General features: G+C 41.1%; 1 protein-coding gene across 1 annotated transcript; it reads right to left on the bottom strand.

Moving 5' to 3' along the window:
* Window positions 1–3,030: 3,030 nt before the first annotated feature.
* LOC132210100 (ral guanine nucleotide dissociation stimulator-like 1) lies at window positions 3,031–13,520 on the bottom strand. Its single transcript, XM_059649455.1, has 6 exons — window positions 13,440–13,520; window positions 13,158–13,332; window positions 11,188–11,403; window positions 8,322–8,436; window positions 6,056–6,170; window positions 3,031–3,273 (listed from the first exon to the last, which is right to left on the bottom strand). The coding sequence occupies exons 1-5, from the start codon at window positions 13,460–13,462 to the stop codon at window positions 6,058–6,060; spliced, it is 642 nt and encodes a 213-aa protein (XP_059505438.1). The 5' UTR covers window positions 13,463–13,520; the 3' UTR covers window positions 3,031–3,273; window positions 6,056–6,057.
* Between the last annotated feature and the right edge of the window lie 1,601 nt (window positions 13,521–15,121).

Raw genomic sequence — 15,121 nt, 5'->3', positions numbered from 1 at the left:
TAGTGAAGAGGGTGTTTGGTGTACTTGCCTTTATTCCTCAGTGCATTGAGCAGAGGAGTTAGAAAGTCACGTTGCAGATGCAGGACATTGGTTAGCCTACTTTTGGAATAATGCATCCAATTCTGTTCTCTCTGCTATAGGAAAGATGTGAAACTTGACACGATTCATATTCCTGTCATTACGAGGATTCATTACAAGGATATTGCCAGGTTTGGAGGGTTTGAGCTATCAGGAGGGGCTGGGGCTATTTTCCATGGAATGTCGAAGACTGAGGGGAGAGATTTTTTAAAACATCATGATAGACATGGGGAGGGTGAATAGCCAAGGTCTTTTTCCCAGGGGAGGGCAGTTGAAAACTACAGCACACAGGTTTAGGGTGAGAGGAGAAAGATTTGAAAAAGACCTAAGGGATAATATTTTCACGTCGAGGGTGTTGCATGTATCGAACAAGCTGCCAGAGGAAGTGGTGGAAGTGGGTACAATGACAGTTAAAAGGAATCTGGATGGGTATATAAATAGGAAGGTTTAGAGGAATGTGGGCCAAATGCTGACAAATCGGACTGGATCAGTTCAGGATATTTGGTTGGCATGGACAATTGGACAAAAACGCTCTGTTTCAGTGCTGTACAGCTCAATGACTCCATGAGTACCAGAGACCAAAATCCTCCTCACCACAGTCTTAGGCTGAGGTGTAGGACCTGTCCACTCTGTCCATTTCTTTTCTGTTTCTTCCCTCCTTTTTTTGCTTCTTTCTTCTCAGTAATGTCCTGAATGTCAGGCCTCAGTGTGGATCTGGCAAGGTGATCTGTCGGCTGACATGCCCTCAGCATGGACTTCTGGCCTTGAGGTGATTCCAGAGCAGTCTCCCGGACTCGAGAGGCTCAAAGTGAAGCCTGGCATGGTCAGGTGTCAAAACTCAAACTGGAGGCTTGGTGCCAGCGCGAACTGGGTTAAAACGACTGACATTCTGAACTTTACATTTATATTTTAAAATTTATTCCTATGATCTATCATGGTGATTTTTAAAAATTTACTGTTCTTACTTATTCCTCTGATCTATAATCCTGGAACTTTTCTTTCTTTATTTTTCTAATTGTCTTCCTGACCAAGAATTTGTACTTCAGAATCTTAACCTGGGTACCTCTGTACCTGAAATGGCCCAGTACGTGGCATTTGAGTATTTGTGACAATAAAGCTACTTCTCAGATTCAGTTCTAACATGGCACCTTATATTTGGGGACTACGCCCTCTGGACATATAGTCTCCCATGAAGGGAATATCCTTTCCACATTTACCCTGTCAAGCCTCTTAAGAATCCTGTACGATTCACTGAAATCACATCCTCGTTTTTTTTTTAAATTCCAGACAGTAGTGTCCCAATCTGTTTAGCCTTTGCTCATAAGGTCATCCCAACACATTGGAGATCATCTAGTGACCCTTCTTTGTGCTGCCTCCAGTAAAATGATATCTTTTAAATAAGGGAGGAAAAACTGCTGACCTAGTCCAAATGTGGTCCCACCAGCACACCTCCCTCATCTTATATTCCATCCCCTTAAAATGAGGGCCAATATTCGATTAGTCTTCATGTTACCTGCTGCATCTGTGTGCTAGCTTCCTGTGTTTTGTGCACAAGGAACTCAATTACCTTTGTTGCAGATTTCTGTTTTTTTTTCATTTGAATAAAACAACTCCTTTATTCGTCTTTCCAAAAATACTAAATTTGCATTTTCCCACATTATACTCCATTTGCTTTTCGTCTACTCAAATAGCAATATTTCATTGTGAACTGTTTGTATCTGTCTCGCAACCCGCCTTTCTACTTATTTTTATGTTTTCCGCACATTTGGCCCAAGTACTCCATTGCTCCAAGTTATTTATATTTTTTGTAAACAGTTGCCGTCCCCAGTACTGATCCCTGTGAAACTCCACTGGTCACAGGTCACCAAGTTGAAAAAGAACCTCTAATTCCTGCTCACTGCTTCCTGGCTGTTAGCCAATTCTCCATCCATGTCAACTTATCACCTCCAACACCATGGTTTTTATGGTAAGGCTTAACCTTTTGTGAGGGACCTTGTTGAACGCCTGCTCGAAGTCCAAATACAACACGTACTGGTTCCTCCCTAACTTGTCAGTTCAGCATTCTTCAAAAAACTAATAGTCAGACATGATTTCTCTTTCATGGAGTCATGATGACTCTGTTTGATTAGATTATTGCTTTCCAAATGCACTGTTATTATTTTCTTAATGATTGATCCCAACACCTTTTCAACAATAAATGTTTGGCCTAAAGTTACCTGCCTTTTGCCTCCCTCTCTTTTTGAATAGGGGTGTCACATTGGCAGTTTTCCAGATACTTTCCCAGAATCCAAAGATGAGGAAAACTACAACAGTACACCCACTATTCCTGGAGCTATCTCTTTTATCTGTCCCACCAATGCTTGTGCCAGCACGAGTTGCCCCACAGCACTGATGTGACAGTCACTGCAAACACCATTATACAACAGTCTTGCAGAAATTCTTTGAAAGTGCATCAAGGCCAATGTGGCCTTTGCACTGAAGCTTGCATTTTGCAAATGGCATGGGATCAGTGATGCAAGTGAGTGGACGGATGTCAGAGGCCATTTTTAATGTAGGCACCTTTCCCACATATTGCAAACAAACTGTTCCAATCCTGGCAGAGCCATTATTTGTTCAACCAGTTTCTCCATCAGCTGCCCCCCTGATAGAGATTTCCTGTGTGGTGCCAAGGTACCTGCCTTGCTCTCTCGGATTATGGCTGTCAATTGCCCCAGATACATGATTCGTGGAGGTGAGCTCTCAACACAAATTGCTGATAGGAGTTTATATTTAGTGAAGCAGCACTAATTAGATATGAAGTATACTCCATCAGTCCAGAATTTGTCTTCTACTTCAAAAGAATGAAACAAAAGATTGCAATTTAAGTTTTTTTAATTTAAAACAAATGTAAGAACATCGAAAACATTTACTGAACACTATTTTTAGAAACAAAACTTAGACAAAGAACTCAGATGATTTCCTCTTCTGTCTGTGGCTGGTATTGTTGGCATAGCCTTGATGTTGAACCATTTTAGTTTTAAAGTGTTTATGTGTAAATGTCTAATTAGTGAATCCTATGTCGAGCACCAAGCGATTTACAGGAGGAGAAGGAAATAAAATACATACGACCTCTCAAAAATCAAGGCGGTGACCTCCCTAAAGACCTTCCTCACCAGAGCTCATTGATTGAGATTGGGAAGGAGGATCGAACATTGCCTGTGGAAGAAAGGAATGCCAGAAATGTTAAAGTGCTTGTTGTTCCTGGTGTTAATTTATACATAGTGCAACTGTGAATCTGACAGAGTCTCAAATATTGTTAAAAATTCCTGATATTTTGCTACTTTGAATGGACTTTTGTTTTGGATCCATTTGAAAAGTGAATATACATAACCAACGCTGTCCTGCATGTGAAATGTGGTTGCATGAAGATGAAAAGGTCAATGAGTGAGTTTCAGAATAGGCTGTTAACCAATGAGACCCACTTGAAACAATGACAGGTCTGAGTAATGGAACATAAGCAGATAAACTAGGAACAACAAGTGTCTTACAGTATTCATGTCTGAGGTGATCTGGTCCCCTGTGCATCTTTTAAATACCTTTTATCCCCAAAATGGTTTGCACTTTACAAATATATATTCTCTTAGACACACGCGCACATCTCACAATATAACCATTCAAAATAAATTCATTATAAAGCTGAGCACTAATTAAAGTCTCAAACAAGTGCAATACCACTGGCAATAATAAACAATGCTGTTATTTCTTGCAGTTGCAGTCAGTTAAAACATTTCAGTGGGTTTTTAATCCAGAATTAGTTAAAACCACTGGAAACAAAAGGTTGGCTGGAGACTTTAAAGGCCGAGCCAAACAGTCCAGCTGAAGTACTCATCACCCCACCTTATGGTCTGGATAAATGGTTAGTTTGTTAGTTTCTTTTTCCCTGAGATGGTCTGCACTTTACAGACATATCCTCTCATATACACACTCCCTCACTCTTGCACTCTGACAGTTTCATTCACAGTCTCACACTTACACACACAACTTCTCACTCAGCCTGTTATAGTCACTCACACACACTCAGTCAGTCTGACTCGCACTTCACACAGCCTCACTCACACTCAGTTTCACTCACAAATAATTGAGTCATTCACACACATGGACTGACTCACTTCCCACACACTCTCACACAGTCTCATTCACACTCAGTCTCGCACAGTATCACAAGCACAATTTCACACTCTCACTCATACAGTGTCACGCTGACTTTGCAGTTTTACTCACACAACCTCACAGTCTCACGCACACACATCAGTCTCATACACAGCCTCACTCTGACTTTTTCACTCACACATGGTCTGAGTCTCACACATACAGTCCCATACTGTCTTTGCACAGTCTCATTCTCACTTCACACAGTCTCACACATGTAGTTTGACTCCCTCCCACACAGACACTCACATTGTGTCACACGCACAAACTCAGGCTCAATCACACACATGCTCAATCTTGACTCTCACACACCAACTCAGTCTCACTCACACAGGCTGTCTCTGACACCTTAGTCAGTCTCATTTTGAGTGCGCAGTCTCACTCGCACACAGCCTCACCCAGAGGTTCACACACACAGTTTCGCCTGACTTCCCACAATTTCAGTCTCACACACGTTGCCTCTCACACTCACATAGTCTCACTCATACACAATCTCACTGAGTTCACAGTCTCAGTCACACATGGTCTTGTTCAAACTCACTCAATTACACATGCTCTCTCACTCATACATTCTCACACAATCTTATTCAGCGTCCCACCCACACACAGCCCCACCCACACACAGCCCCACTCAGACTCTCTCACTCACACACACACATTCTTAGTCACACACATGGTCTCACTCTCACAAATGCATGGTCTCATTCACATACAAATCCCTAGTCTCTCTCTCTCTCTCAATCTAACTCTGACTCTCTCTCTCTCACAGTCTCACTCACACATATGGTCTCACGCACATGCTTTCACTCACAGTCTCACTGACTTCATACAGTCCCACTCTCTCACAACGAAACTCTCAGTATCACTCACGCACAGTCTCATACTGACTGTCATTCAGTCTGACTCACACACGGTCTTACTCTAACACATCAGCTCACTCTGACTCGCACTCACACGGTCTCACTAATGCATACCGTCTCACTCTGACTTTCCACAGTCTCACACACTCACTCACACACAGTTTCACTCACTCTCACTGACTTGGCGCTCACTCACACACATGGTTTGACTGGTACTCTCACAATCTCACTCACACACACTTGGTCTCATTCACGTAACCCGTATAATAATTTTATATTAAATTTCTGTAAAATTGAACATTAAGTTAAAAACAGTTAATGTCTCAAACAAGTGCAATATCACTGGCAGTAATAAACAACTCTATTATTTCTTGTAGTTACCCTTTGTTGAAGTCATATCAATGGCATTCTCTCCAAATTAGTTTAAACCACTGGAGAAATAAAAATATTGAAGGCAGGAATGGAGTGCTGAAAAGTTTAAAGGCCAAACCAAGCACTTCAGTTGAAGTATTCATCATCCTGCCATTGGCTGAACAAATGGCTGGTTTGCTTTTTAACCAAACAACCATTGAGGAACCCAGGCAACTTCAATCACAATTGGTCAACAAGATTGATACGGAAAAGATTCTTTTTCTCATCCAACCAATTGATACATGACTGTGATGTTCATAGAAGACAGGTGGCAGGGTTCAATTCTCCAGCCTTCCAGAAAAAATAGCTGATGTGCAAGATGTTTGAAAAGGACAAACAAGCACTGGACTCAAAACTTAATGTTAAGCAATTGTCTGAAGTCAAGACACTCTATCCAAATTGTCCAATAATTTAAAGTAGAAAACTGCCAAAGTAATTTATTCATATATTGCAGGGTTTTTGATACTAAGCAGAGATTTTAGATCCAACAGAGTCCCATGAAACATTATGTTCCTTACAGCTAAAACTTGCATAGACATGAAGATCTTCTTTCGGTGAATCTCAGGATGAAGTCGTGATTCACTTTCTTGTTCATTGCGTAATACAGGATGGCATCGGCCGGAAGTATGAGCACTGAAAAAGCAGAGGGAAAGCACATTATTATTCACGTGTGTTTTCATCATATTAATTGTGCACAGGTCGAACTGCTTCCTGGGTACGGAAATATCAATGGCTGGGAGGAACAGAACGAATGTACTGCAAGGATTCAGAATGTATTACAAAACACAAGAGAAAATCTTGAGAGTTATACCATCCTTAGGTAAACTCAATAACTGAAAACCATTATATCTGAGACCCATTCTCAGGATGAGCATTGTTGGTCAAGACTAAAATCCATTTCAAACCCCTCACTGTCCAATGGCACATGCCTTCTTCATGGCAGTTTGTACAATTGAGTGGTTTTATTAGGCCATATATGAGGCTGTGAAGAGTCAGCATACAGTAGCCCAGGTAAAGATGTCAGATTTTCCCTACTACAGAACAATGCAAAACCCCAACTGATTCACGAATGACCCAGCAGCTACATGTCACTTCTGCTGATACCAGCATCAAACACAAAAAGGTGCAGGGTGATCAATGCGAAAACACAGAGAAAAGCTATCCTCTCCTTCAGCATTAGATTGGAATCTTGAAACTAACACCACTGAGGGCACCTAAATCAAACACGAGTTAGTGACACAGCCTATGACCATTTTCTGAGGGCAATGATGGACGCAGAATAAATTCCAGCTTTGTCAGTGAGGCTTGCATCCAGGGGATTGATTTTTCTTTACTTTGAAAACTGACAGGGATAGCATGCTGCAAAGGCATTGGGACACTTCATTTTCACAAGGCATTCTGCTTAACACAGCCTGGATGGCACGTTTTAAACCACAGCAGAATTAAACCCATGAGTCCTCGTTTCTACTTTTCACCAGGAAATGGAGGGGGGAGGGTTGCTACAGATTAGCAACTTGGCAGCAGTGACCCCACCCATATTTCTGGTCTCTCAGCCACGGGCCAAAAGAGGGGAAGAACAGATTAATTTCAGCAACAGAAAACAGTTATTTTGGAATAACCAGTTAAAATAAGAATGAACAAAGCAATGTGAGTAATTCAGGATTTAATGCCACAACCAACTCCTATGTGCATCCTTCACTCAATATTTGAGTAGCTTTGAAAAAGGGCTACTGGACTCGAAACACTAACCCTGATTTCTCTCTACAAGTGCTGTGACACCTGCTGTGCTTTTCCAGCAGTTTCTGATTTCCAGCATTTGCGGTTCTTTGTTCTTTTTTGGCTTTGGGGAATCAGATGGAATAATTTGTTTTTATTAGGTGCAGATATTAGTTGTTTATTGGCTCTATATTCCTCAGAGTTGAATCCTGCTGAACACAGTTGGATATGTTCAATTCTACAAATTTAGATATGTTCAGCTTTTTGGTGAAATCAGAAGAAAATATCAATTCCCTTGCAGTGGTTATGCCATTCAGAATATGAGTTGCTGTTCTGGCAACCTTCGGGTGGCATCATTGTGGCACTGCAGGAGGCCCATGATGGACATGTCATGTAAAGAATGGGAGGGGGAGTTGAAATGCTTCGCAACTGAGAGGTGCAGTTGTTTACTGCGAACCGAGCGGAGGTGTTCTGCAAAGCGGTCCCCGAGCCTCCGCTTGGTTTCCCCAATGTGGAGGAAGCCACATCGGGTACATTGGATACAGTATACCACCCGAATCAATGTGGACTTCACCAGCTTCAAAATCTCCCCTTCCCCCACCGCATCCCAACACCAGCCCAGTTCGTCCCCTCCCCTCACTGCATCCCAGAACCAGCCCAGCCTGTCTCTGCCTCCCTAACCTGTTCTTCCTCTCACCCATCCCTTCCTCCCACCGCAAGCCACACCTCCATTTCCTACCTACTAACCTCATCCCACCTCCTTGACCTGTCCATCTTCTCTGGACTGACCTATCCCCTCCCTACCTCCCTACCTATACGCTCCTCTCCACCTATCTTCTTTTCTCTCCATCTTCGGTCTGCCTCCCCCCTCTCCCTATGTATTCCAGAACCATCACCCCATCCCCGTCTCTTATGAAGGGTCTAGGCCCAAAACGTCAGCTCTTGTGCTCCTGAGATGCTGCTTGGCCTGCTGTGTTCATCCAGCTCCACACTTTATTATCTTGGATTCTCCAGCATCTGCAGTTCCCACTATCTCTAACTTAAATTGAAGCAATTTTCACTGCTCACCTTTATTTGATTCAATGATCTGTGCGAGATCAAAGTCCTGAGTACGCTCGGGTTCAAATTTGAGCACGGTCATGGCTTTGTTGAAAATTTCGGAAACCCGATCTTGATTAGTCACCTAATTAAAACAAAATTCACTTTTCATTCATGCATTCGACACACACACACACAAACACACACACACACACAAAATATGTAAAGCTTCAATTTCCAAAGGGCTTATAAACATAGCTGTTTTCACCCAGAAGACTAATTGGAACATTACACCGAAATCTGTAAAAGTTACATTAATAAAATAATAACTGAAAGGACAGTTATTGTTAAACCTGCCGTCGATGCTCCATAACGCATAAACTGTGAACAGTAAAGGTTGGAATTTGATTGGAAACAGAGCCCAATGCTCAAGTTTCCCCATACAGTCAGTTTGAAGCAAGTAACTCGTTACGAAACTCATAATTTAAATAAGCCAATTCCAACCCCTCCCACCCAAAACCCCCATACCATTTGCCTGCTTTTAACATTTATTGTCATTACAGCAAATGGCTCAATGTTGTTTATGAAGTCTGACGTTTCCTAATGCTGTGCTTATTCGTATAAAATGATTCATAAAATTGTTTTCGCAGTTTGGGACATTTAGCAATTTGCGATTCAAAGACAGTGCAAAAAAATAACATTCAATCAATTGTAAACTGTGCAGGAATAATATTTGATAGGCAGGACATTGAAAAGACCAAGTTTTGGGCAATTGTCTGCTTTTGTTTAATTCTATGTTATATTTGGAGATTACTTTTCTCAGCTCAAGTTTGAGCAATGACCTGGAAATTGAAATAAACTAGAAAATTTGCTGTTTCTTCTGGAGAACTGCAATGTTTTCTGGTTGAGTAGACTCATACTTAATTCTGCTTTAATTGCGCTATAGTTCATGGCTAAAAAAAAGACTTTTGCCACGCAGTCAAAAGCAAAGACCGTAATAAATATATTAATGAACAACAAATCTGAAAAATATAACAGAAGTTGTGGAATTAACTTCCTGAGGAAATGGCAGATGTAGGCACAATTACAATGTTTAAAAGACATTTGGATAAGTACATAAATAGGAAAAGTTTGGAGGGATACTTTGTTCCGTATATCTCTACAATTCTGTAAGTGATCGAGTCAAAAATTACACAATTAGAGATTACATTAACTACATTCTTTTTCTGAAGAAGGGTCTAGGCCCGAAACATCAGCTTTCCTGCTCCTCTGACGCTGCTTGGCCTGCTGTGTTCATCCAGCTCGACACCTTGTTATTTTACATTAACTATCATCCCCTAAAGTGATCTTTTTTGAATAACCAATACCTTTTCCACTCTGTATGCTCACACTGTAAATGATTAATCACTGAATTTAGTGATAAGTTGGTAATACACTGGATTTTCTATGTTCGATGAAGTGCCACACGAGTGTGCAAGCAAAATTGAAGCCTGTGGAATGAAACGGGCAGTGGTGGTATGGACACAAAATTGGGTCAGGATGAGAATACAGAATCATGAAGAACAGTCATTTGCTCAGGCTAACTAAAGTAAATGAGGGAAACTGTTTACTGGTCCTGCTGACAATATGTACCAAGGTCAAAATCTAAGGTCATTGGTGGGGAGAAAAAGCAAAAACAAAAAAGAATCCTGCTTTTTCCAAGCCGCAATATCTGAATAGGTGGGGAAAGCAGATTAAATGACTTTCATAAGACGACTGAATAATTACATGGAGCAAAATTTGCAGGGCAGGGCTAAAAAGGGCAATGGCGGTGGTGGTTGGGGAGGAGGGTGGCAAATTTAGCTACTTCTCACTGAGATTTAACACAGACACAATTAGCCAAAGTTGTTTTTGGCTTTGTAATAACATTCCATGATTCTCCAGCTGGCCTCTCATGACTGTGTTTGTTGGCAAAAATTTGTTGCACTTTCATCAGGAGACATTTTCGTCATTTTGGTTGAGAATTTTGTTTTCTGTATTTCATAGATGTTCAATTTAAATAGGCTGTTTGCCATTTGCTTATCCAAATTCTGCCTCAGATCTTAGGCTGGTTCTGCTCCATCTCCAACTCACTTACAAGCTAACAAATATTCTCTTTACCAGAGTAAAGAGGCGCTGTTTGTTTAACAATATTTAAATAGCAGAAGCAATTTCCCACACATTACCCTGTCATCTGTGGTGCCACAGTCAAAGAGACTGATCCTTTGAAGGAAAATAAATGATCAAACAAAACAATCGATGTGCCTTCCAATTTGGCCAACATTCCTTCGGCTTTCCTGAACTAGCCAGTAGGCAATTATTCTATTTTGGATTGCACTCTTCTCTAACCCATTTTTGATGTGCTTTCTTCCATGCACCAGGCTTTTAAATTTCACAAATTTCCAAAGTCAGGAAAGAAATATTCAATGGCTCTGCTAATATTACTCGATTAGTTGACAGATGGACCAAAGTGCCTGTGGTCAGCTAACTGAAGATCTGGTACCTCCTTGCCGATTTATTGTACAGTTAATGGTGCACATTAATTTGTGATATTTCCTCTTCAATAGTTATCAGCCAGTCCCCAAAATGGGGCAACAGAGTGCTGCACCTTGCCAATGTACACTGAAAGGAGAAATGCAAGGAAAATGTGTTCAGGCCTAAAACCTGAACATTGCTAGTGCATTACAAAACAGGATCAAAATGATGGTCAAAACACTCTCATAGAGCAAAAAAGGCTTCAGCAATGTGGAAAATACACAATGAATATGACTGCATGGCAACAAATAATTGCGATAAAAATTCCTCTTGTGATACTGGCAGAGAGCAATGGCAATTATTTGGACCGAGCATGACGAGAGCAAACAGTCCAGGGACTTACCAAAATAGTTTTGAATTCTTGTGCTCTGTCCTCCTCTAATCTGACTTGGATGAGGCAGCTTTTCTCATTCTGGCGGTTGTCCCTCCAACGTGTTACACACCAGCAGCTGCCCAAACCTACACGCCTACGAGACTTGGCTCTGTCATAATTTGGTTTTGCTGGTGCACCACTGTTGGATAAACCTCCAGAGGAGGCCGTATCCACGGATTTTAATGACTGTGGAATAATTATTTTGTTTAAGAAGACGTTTGTCAATTGTTGCGTATTAGATACTTCCCCCTTTCCAGTTATATTTATTATTACACAAAATATGCTCTCCTGCTGCCCACAAAGGTGAAGGCATTCTCCGCAGGACAGCTTAATTGCAAGAACATGATGTTGTACATGAATTCTTGGTCGTTGCTGTCTTGTGAATTTTTTTACTTGCAGTTCTTTCCTCTACCAGTAAAGATCACTTCTGAGGAATTATACTCCTGTTTGTGCTTACTAATTGTCAGTCAACCTCAACAATTCAGTACTTAGCATGCCCATAAATTACCAATTGTTTCCTTCAGCCCAATAACATTGTGGTCATTTCACTTGACCATGTAAAGCGGTGCTTCAATTCTAAGTTTGTCAGATAAACCCTTTGGGGTTTCAGTTTGCACTCAGTATGTGAACATGCTTACATAAATATTTATTTGCCCACTTCACCCTGCTACGCACAGAAATCTTGAATCCAACTACACTGTTTGAAGTTAAAACACATTTATGAATTGCGGGTGACTGCGAATGAGCCAACCAGTGCATTGTACAGGTCAGAATGTGTGCGGCACAGCACCACTGGCAGAAAGAAAGACAGACAGCAACAGCAAACCACATACAGCTGAGAACTAAAGAAACCAGAAGTGAAATCATCCAAGTCACTCCAGCTCTCAGTTTATGATTAATATACAGGAAGTCACAACACTAAACAGGAGAATCCATAAAAAGGAAGAGGGTATTTTGTAACAAAAAAACCCACTCCAAAACACCTAAATGTGACCTAATAATACTTAGCCCAATTCTTAAGGGAATACATTATGAAAATACCCCTGGGAAAAGTCCTAGACATATTCTATAAACAATAACCATAACACAACTTTGATAATCTCCCAAGATACAATGGTCTTCAGCAGAGAACGCACTAGCCAACAGCTCAAAGCCCAAATATTGATGAAAAACAAAACGTGCAGTCACGAGGACTCCATGCAGAGAGCTGCATTACTTTGTTGCAATTGCTGGATCAAGACCTATCCAACATACTCTAAGTACTGTTTTTGTGGACTGTGCGCTTCAAGCTGCGACAGATGTACCCCATGCACTAAAATTTACTGTGTAGAAATTAAACATGCTGTGAATAATTAAAGATGAAATATTTTGGCTATTAGTGTAAAATCATATAAAATATCTAAGCAAAACAAAGCCAACAGCACAACTCAAACAAAAACAAAAAAATCAGCTCTCACTTCGTGAGCGAATAATACCTTTTCTGGAATCAAATGCTTCAGTAACCAGCACAAAGGTTGAATTTTGATGGGAATTGCACAGCTGTCTTGCCTTCGTTCTGAAAGCAAGTAACCCAACTTTGGCAAGTGGGACCTGGGATGGAAAATTGCTGGCAGCAGCCAGTTATGAAGATGCTTGGTGGAACGGCATTCACATTAAGGATTTCAGTCTGGCTGAAACATCAAAATGGCTATTCGGCTAATAGCTCTTAAAAGAAAGGCGAAGGAGATTGGCTTGGCAGCCATCCAGCTCCAGTGGCTGGGACGGTATCACTGAGTACCCTTGTATCCTCTTGACTGCCAAAGTGTAGTCAGGATAATAGATGGCAGGAAGGCAGAAGAAAGGAAGGAAAGAAAGAAGAAAAGAAGTGTCTGGATATTATGAGACAAACCAGAGTCTCTGAGAACAACATATTTTACATGATGAGTGCCTCACTGTCTCACCTTTTCCGGTGGTTTTTGCGAAGTGCTCGGCTCTTCCATTTCCAAGCGGCTGGAATCGGATAAAATGCTGGCTGCGGTAATGCTGTCGTCTGAATCCTCATTCTGAAGGGATGCTCGCTGCTCAGAGCTTTTAGTTTGAGTGTTGTGGACTTTAACACCTCTCTTTGAAAACAGGCTGCACAAGGGAAAGGGGACACAACAAACATATGAAAATGTCATTGCATTCTAGACAAACTGTTCAAAAAAAATTAAACTAGAATGAAGGTATATTGATGTGAGTACCAGGAGTTTGATGTGCGCCACATTTGACCTGTGAGAAATTAATAGTGGCACACTCATACCAAGAGCTCGCATTACTAGTATTGAACATTGTTACATTGCCTCATAGTTAGGGAGTATATGAATAGGTTACAATGTTTGCATATTCCAATGACACAAGAATCTGGACTTTTTGCAGTGTTTGTTCAACCTGCTATCAACCTCAATCTTATGAAAGGCAAAATGTGGATTTGAATACCCACAGGGTGGAAAATTTCCCCCAACCTGGCCACATGCTAATGTGTACATAATTTCTTCCTTTAAGCTGCAGTTTGTTAAAAATAAAATGTAAAACAAAGTAACACCATTGATAATTGATAGAAAACTGTACACAACACTTTGTAAGGTAGGACAGTAAACTCTGAATTTGGCCTTCAGTATATTGGTACTGCAAACATTAGGATTTCTATTCAGCAATTTGCATTTATATTGCACGTTTAACATAGAAAATTTTCCAAAACTCCCAAAAGAAGTACAGCAGATGGCATGATAAAAAAATTCCCACACTGAAAATCCTGATTGTTGGTATATTAGGCATTAAATAGTACAGGAAACCTAAATCACATCCATGTAACATCCACACTCATGTAAAGAGAAGATATCCCAGGAAGTGAATAAGTGTTTCCCTTCTCTTTCTTGGTTTCTATATAACTATAGTCACATGTCACAGTCCAGATCACTGCAAGGCACAACACAGCAACAAGGCATGTTTTTTCTTCTCTGAAACTCTACACGGGTAGGTGGGGGAAAATCTGACTTTGCTGAGTTCTGGGCAGTCCTTGCCTATTGAACAGAAATATAAGATAATATCCCCAACTCAGGAAAATGACCAAAAACAATAACTTTGAAGTCTTTACACATGTATGCACAACAGCACAAACACATACTTTCATGTCAACTTCTACATGGAAATATATTTGAGTTTTATAGACAATAGACAATAGGTGCTGGAGTAGGCCATTCGGCCCTTCGAGCCAGCACCACCACTCATTATGATCATGGCTGATCATCCACAATCAGTATCCTGTTCCTGCCTTATCCCCATAACCCTTGATTCCACTATCTTTCAGAGCTCTGTTTATCTCTATATTGAAAGCATCCAGAGAGTTGGCCTCCACTGCCTTCTGGGGCAGAGCATTCCATATATCCACCGCTCTCTGGGTGAAGAAGTTTTTCCTCAACTCTGTTCTAAATGGCCTACCCCTTATTTTTAAACTGTGTCTTCTGGTCCTGGACTCACCCATCAGCGGAAACATGCTTCCTGCCTCCACAGTGTCCAATCCCTTAATAATCTTATACGTCTCAATCAGATCCCCTCTCATCCTTCTAAACTCAAGTGTATACAAGTCCAGTCGCTCCAATCTTTCAACATATGATAGTCCCGCCATTCTGGGAATTGACCTTGTGAACTTACGCTGCACTCCCTCAATAGCAAGAATGTCCTTCCTCAAATTGGGAGACCAAAACTGCACACAATATTCCAGGTGCGGTCTCACCAGCGCCCTGTACAGCTGCAGAAGGACCTCTTTGCTCCTATACTCAATTCCTCTTGTGATGAAGGCCAGCATGCTATTAGCTTTCTTCATTACCTGCTGTACCTGCATGCTTGCTTTCATTGACTGATGTACAAGAACACCTAGATCTCG

Source organism: Stegostoma tigrinum, chromosome 10 (assembly GCF_030684315.1).
Source record: "Stegostoma tigrinum isolate sSteTig4 chromosome 10, sSteTig4.hap1, whole genome shotgun sequence".
In the NCBI taxonomy this organism is placed as follows: Eukaryota; Metazoa; Chordata; class Chondrichthyes; order Orectolobiformes; family Stegostomatidae; genus Stegostoma; species Stegostoma tigrinum.
The sequence above is the reverse complement of the archived record's forward strand: the minus strand, read 5'-3'. Positions and strand labels throughout refer to the sequence as shown.